The sequence below is a fragment of the Penaeus chinensis genome, chromosome 31 (genome assembly GCF_019202785.1).
Source record: "Penaeus chinensis breed Huanghai No. 1 chromosome 31, ASM1920278v2, whole genome shotgun sequence".
Classification (NCBI taxonomy): domain Eukaryota; kingdom Metazoa; phylum Arthropoda; class Malacostraca; order Decapoda; family Penaeidae; genus Penaeus; species Penaeus chinensis.
This window is the reverse complement of record NC_061849.1, coordinates 15,676,678-15,683,053: the sequence shown is the minus strand read 5'-3', so window position 1 is coordinate 15,683,053 and position 6,376 is coordinate 15,676,678. Positions and strand designations below refer to the sequence as shown.

Genomic DNA, 6,376 nt, shown 5'->3' with positions numbered 1-6,376 from the left:
AAGAGATCTAAAACACTTTGTTGCTGTAAATTTAGGACATGGATTGGTTTGCTCTGACCTATTCAAATGAATCTAAACGCAAAAGTATAATACAGGAATACAGGGGGAGGGGAGGGGGGAGTACACACATATGAACCTCAATTTTGCCAAATATGGACATAAATTGGGCTGAGCAAACACCTGTGCAAAACCGAGACACGAATTCGTCACAGCCTGAAGAGAAGAGGAGCTTATCGACGGTCAGTATTCTCTCGGCGTCTGTCCGATTTGCGAGAGGAACATTTTGCGTCTTTTCTTATTCGACGTTTCGTTATTTCATCGTCATCCGGTTATATTTTCTTGTAGTTTCTCCATTCGCTGCTTCCCTCTCCGATAATGATGCAAAGTACACCGGGCCAGAATCTTGCTAGAAGGTAAGTTAAAATAGTGATTCATATGCAGCGATGTAGTTTTCGGAGGCAAAAAGTGGACCGCGACAACAAAAGTCTAAATAAAATGACAAAAAAAAAAACAAAAAAAAACAAAACAAGCAGAAAATCCCATAAATTTTGTCAATTAATTACGTGAACACTTATGGAACAAACTTCCATAAGTGTTAAGCATAACTAATCGATAATCTAATCGATAATATCTATAATCACCAAGTCAGGTGTGCACGTCATTCGAGTCACGTAGATGCTGTTCACTCATCTGCCGGAAATCTGGGACAAAGCAAGCTCCATGAAATACGGGACAGAGTTGGGCGTGGTTACGCGCTTGCCAAAATAGGACCGGCACATCGACATCATTACAAGTATTACGTAGCATTGACGTTTATGTTGTTACATCTGTTTACAATGGCATGATGATAAAACAGAGTTGAAAATATCGGTTATACTACCATTACATCTACTACTACCGCTACAACTACAACTACTGCTCCTCCTACTACTACTACAACTACTACTCCTACTACTACTATACAACAACGACTAATATTACTGCTATATTACTACTACTACAACTACAGCTAATACACTACTATAATACTACACCTACTACTATACAACTATACTACTATATTACTACTACTACTACTATACTACTACTACTACTACTACTACTATACTACTACTATTATGCTACTTCTACACTAAGCTACTACTACTTCTACTACCACTACAATTATCCTACAACTATACTACTTCCGTACTACTAAACTACTACTACTACTCTAGTACTACTACAGACCCCGCCAATAACATATTCTTGATATTGACAACGACTATTTTCTGTCACTATTTACAAAACTCTTCAACTGATACGTTTTCCACATCTATTCAGGGCAGCGTGCTAACTCGAGAGCTTTGAAATAGACAATTTCGAACAAAAAAAATCTCGTTAGGGTAATTTGGAAAGTTATTTGAATACATTTATCTTCGTTGCAGTGTTTTAATTAAATCTCACATGGGTGGTGATGGTAGTGAAGATGATGATGGTAAGATGGTGATGATGATGAAGATAATGGTGATGATGGTGATGATGGTGGTGTAAGAATGGTTGTGATGATGATAAGAATGATGATGGTGAGGATGGTGATAATGATGATAATGGTGATGATCATGATAATAATAGTAATTGATTGTTGATTGTAAATAGTAATATTAATGATAGTAAAACTAATATAAAAGATAATGATGTTAATAATAATAATGATAATGATAACAATAACAATAATAATGATGATGGTACTAGAAACCTCATTTCCTTGTATATTGTTCTCAGATATAATTATATTAAATCAAGGAAAGCAAATAAAAAGTCAATTTAAATCATAATCCTCCCTTCAATGATAATGAAAAGGAGATTTTCAGTTTAAACACATATGAACATTGTATTTTTTTCTCTCCTGTAGGTGTCAGTGTTGCCTCAAAGTTGCCTGGAAATTGTTCATTCCTATCTCAGTCGTAGGTCTGACTATTCTGACGATCAATGGTTATTGCTTCTATAATGGTAAGTATGATATGCGTATTACACACGCACGCACATACTCACACACACACACACACTCACACACACATACACACATATACATACATACATACATACATACATACATACATATATATTATCCAATAACCATTCGTTGCTGCCCTTCCTAATCAACCGCGATTCAGCCCACTACCACCTATGCCACGGCGGTGACTTCCCCTACGATAACTGTGATAATACACACACACACACACACACACACACACACACACACACACACACACACACACACACGCACGCACGCACGCACGCACACACGCACATATATATATATATATATATATATATATATATATATATATGTATATCTATACATATACATATATATGTATATATGTGTGTATATCTATATATCAATAGTACCAAAGAGGACAGACAGACTCACCTTACGTACGTACTTGACGTGGCATAACAGAAAGCGGGCACATTTAATACCGAAAGTGATAACAGATGACCGGAACCCGAATTCATTAGCCACCTCTAATGATGTCTAACACGCACACTTGACAGGTGCTCCTCCTCCTCCCCTCCTCTCTAATGCAATAATAATTATAAGAAACAGACAGACAAACAAACATGCACCCAGTTGTTGACATACGCAAAGGTATATAGAATGGTTAATTGACCCGATACCAGGTGCTGCAGATGACGCCCCCCCCCCCCCCCCTCCATTCATTTCTCCCACCTTACCAGACTAAAAGCCATCGGAAAATTAGCATAATCGATGACCGCAGCCCATTTAATGATGTTGTCAAACACCCACAGGTTAAGGGTGCCCCCCCCCTCCCCTTTTCCCCCTCTCCGAAGCAATAATAATGATAATGAGAGGAAAAAGAAGAAGCAACATAAACATGCAGATGTTGATATAGGCAAAGATATGTATAGCAGGTGACAGCATGGTCGAGGCATTGATCCGAGAACAGATAACCCTTCCTTCCCTTCCTACCGCCCCCGGCCTACACCCTCCTCCCCCCTCCTAAAAACATGCACAGGCCACCGAAAGACGGTCATTTCCGGTGTGAATTAGGCCAGCAGATGAAAATCAATATATACATTTATATATATATGTATATATATATATATATATTTGTATATATACATATATATGTCTGTGTACACACACACACACACACACACACACACAAATACATATATATATATATATATATATATATATATATATATATATTTATATATATGACTAACGCGATGGTCCAGTGGTTAATGCACTGGTCCCCGACCTTCATGGTCCCAAGTTCAATGCATTCGCTCTGATTGCTGGCTCGAGCCCAATCTCACGACAAGAAAACGACATATGAGAAATCAAACGCAGGTGTCGTAGGGGAAGTCGCCTCCGTGTTAACGCGCCTAACCGCGGGTGATTAGAAAGGGCATCAAATCAGGCAAATGTAATACTGCTAAATAGCCTCTTGTTAGTGAATTAAGAGAGGCCAATGTTCTGCAGCGGAATGAAAAGCTGTTGAAAAAAAATGTGTGTATATATATATATATGTGTGTGTGTGTGTGTGTGTGTGTGTGTGTGTGTGTGTCTGTGTCTGTGTGTGTGTGTGTGTGTGTGTGTGTGTGTGTGTGTGTGTGTGTGTGTGTGTGTGTGTGTAATATTGATGCCCAACTGCTGCCTTGTAGTTCAATCCGTGTATGGTTAAAAACTATGAGAATTCATACTATACAAAATAATTCACTGCGTTGAAAAGGCTTCTGGTGTCAACCCGAAAAATACAAAGCTGGAGTCTTTAAAGCAGGTCATTGTCGCTTGCAATCTCGTTTTGGCAACTACTGTGTCGTTTCTGGTGCTAAACGGCATAGACCGATGAAGTTAAGCACCAGCAGCTTCGGATCCATTAGCTGTGTGGAGAGAGGGAGCCTGCTGCATGGGCAACAGCTTGCTCCTCAAATTCTTTCGCCTAGGCATTGACTTTACCTTCTTTCTGTGAAGGTGAGTTACTAGTTACCAGTTTTAAGCTAAAATACTCAATTGGCGTAAAAGCGCAGTGCGAGGGGCCATCCTCACATTCTTTCGCCCAGGCAAGACGCAGAGTCAGTAATGTCAAAATCATCGACTGATGGTGGCCGTCTATATATGTATATGTATGTTATATATATATATATATATATATATATATATATATATATATTAACAGCCATGCATTCCACTGCAGGACATAGGCCTATCTCGTTTCACTATCCAGAGGTTATATGGCAGTGTCACCCGGTTCGGCGCGCTAACACTTGTGCCGCGGCGGTGACTTCCCCTACGACACCTGCGTTTGACTTTTCAAGGCGATATGTCGTTTTATATGTATATATATATGTATGTGTGTATATATGTATGTACATACATACATACATGATTTCAACACGGGGTGAGTGTTTTACAACTCAAATAAATATATTTATATATATATATATATATATATATATGTATGTATGTATGCATGTGTATATGTATGCATGTGTGTGCGTGTTTATGTGACACACACACACACACACACACACACACACACACACACACACACACACACACCCAAACACACACGCTTCTGTGCCGTAATAAAAGTCTTACAAAAAAAATACTTCTTCCATCTCTCGCACAGAATGCATACCCAAAATTGCACTCCCCGTGGCTCTTGCGTACCCCCCGCCACCGAAGGGGAACGAAGGTGCCAGCAATGACACCGCGGAGAAGAGGGAGTGGTGGCAAGAGGCACTGTGCCAATCCAGAGCTGACGACGACGAGGCGCTGATGATACGCTTGCCGATGCTTGCCAGGTAAACTTCTCTTGAATCAGTTTTGTCTTGGGGAGAATCGAACACTTATGATTATTATGATTATGACTATTTCTATTATTTCATTATTATTGTTGTTGTTGTTATTATTAATATTGTTATTATAATTATTATCATTATTGTTATTTTCATTATTATTATTACTATTATTATTATTATTATTATTATTGTTGCTATTGTTATTATTATCATTATCATTATTATTAATAATATTATTATCATTATTACTATTATTATTATTATTGTTGTTGTTATTTGTATTATTATTATTACTATTATCATTATTATTATATTTTTTCATTATCATTATTATCATTAATATTAATATCATTATTATTATTAATATCTATATCATTATTGTTATTGTTACTAATACTCTTATTATTATTATCATTACTCTTATTATTATTATCATTACTATTATTATTATTATCATTACTATTATTATTATTGTTATTACTATTATTATCATCATCAATATTAGCATCATTATTATTTTTGTTACTAATGATATCATTATTATTATTATCATTACCATTATCATCATATTTTATAGAATTCATGTTGATGGCATTACTATTGTATTTTGCTTGGAATAAGTGTTCAACATTTGAACTTTTTAATGCAGTACTTTCGATGTTCCTTGTGCCCGGAATATGAATAATTTATCGATAGTGGCGCTTCTGTTTTTATTTTTAGTTATGTTTTTTTTTTCCCTATTTCTAGAGACGTCGAACCAGACCGGAAAGATTATAATATATATCTTGGAGAGACGGGTTGTAATCCTCGGCCATTGTTCAGGGTCTGGTGTTCTGTGGAGAGGTAAGGAAATTTTTTTTTTTAAATTTGTAGTCTGATTTCTTGCGTTTATTCGTTTGGTTGTTTAAGAGTAGGTAACCCCCCCCCCCTCCCTTCCTATCACCCTAAACAAAGTAATTTTCCTCTTAACAAAGGACTAGAAGGAAAAATAAACTATACAAACAAACCAGCATAGGACGAAGGGATAAATAAAGCATCCTGGAATATAGTAAGCAATGAATTATATTGAAACGTATGTATTATGCAAACTATGCCGTTCCTCGCCCCTCGCAGCTACGCCCAGCAGAACCCGGGGGCGAAGGTGTGGTTCCTGATGGCCGCCCCGACGCTCGACGACTCCGACCGCCTTGTGGCCAGACTCAGGGCGCACTACGGGAACCTGCGCGTCGTCGGCGTCGACCTCGACAGGATGTTCGCGGGGACGCCCGTCGAGGAGATCTTCACATCGGGAAACTGGACGCGAAATACACGTGAGTGTTGGCGGGGCGGGGCTGCAGAGGGACGTTCCAGCAGTTGTTTTTGTTATTAAAAAGACGTTGTTATCATAATCATATGGCGATGATATTGTTTTCTTGATATGTATGTTGCTCATAAAACCACAATATATACGTGTATACACATGTACATATACACATACATAAGTAAACGTGATCCATTCCCCTTCCTGTAGGTTGGCCGGCCAACAACCTGTCGAACCTGCTGCGCAATGTGCTGCTGT

The 6,376-nt window shown here is 38.0% G+C and overlaps 1 protein-coding gene across 1 annotated transcript in view; it reads left to right on the top strand.

Annotated features, from left to right (window-relative positions):
• The first annotated feature begins 375 nt into the window (after positions 1–375).
• Positions 376–6,376, top strand: part of LOC125042062 (lactosylceramide 4-alpha-galactosyltransferase-like) — a 7,580-nt gene continuing 1,579 nt past the window's right edge. The window contains exons 1-6 of the mRNA XM_047637525.1: positions 376–413; positions 1,895–1,992; positions 4,647–4,821; positions 5,566–5,661; positions 5,932–6,128; positions 6,329–6,376. The exon at positions 6,329–6,376 is cut by the window's right edge and continues 179 nt beyond it. Coding sequence (XP_047493481.1) covers positions 376–413; positions 1,895–1,992; positions 4,647–4,821; positions 5,566–5,661; positions 5,932–6,128; positions 6,329–6,376 — 652 coding nt within the window. The remainder of the gene's footprint in view (positions 414–1,894; positions 1,993–4,646; positions 4,822–5,565; positions 5,662–5,931; positions 6,129–6,328) is intronic.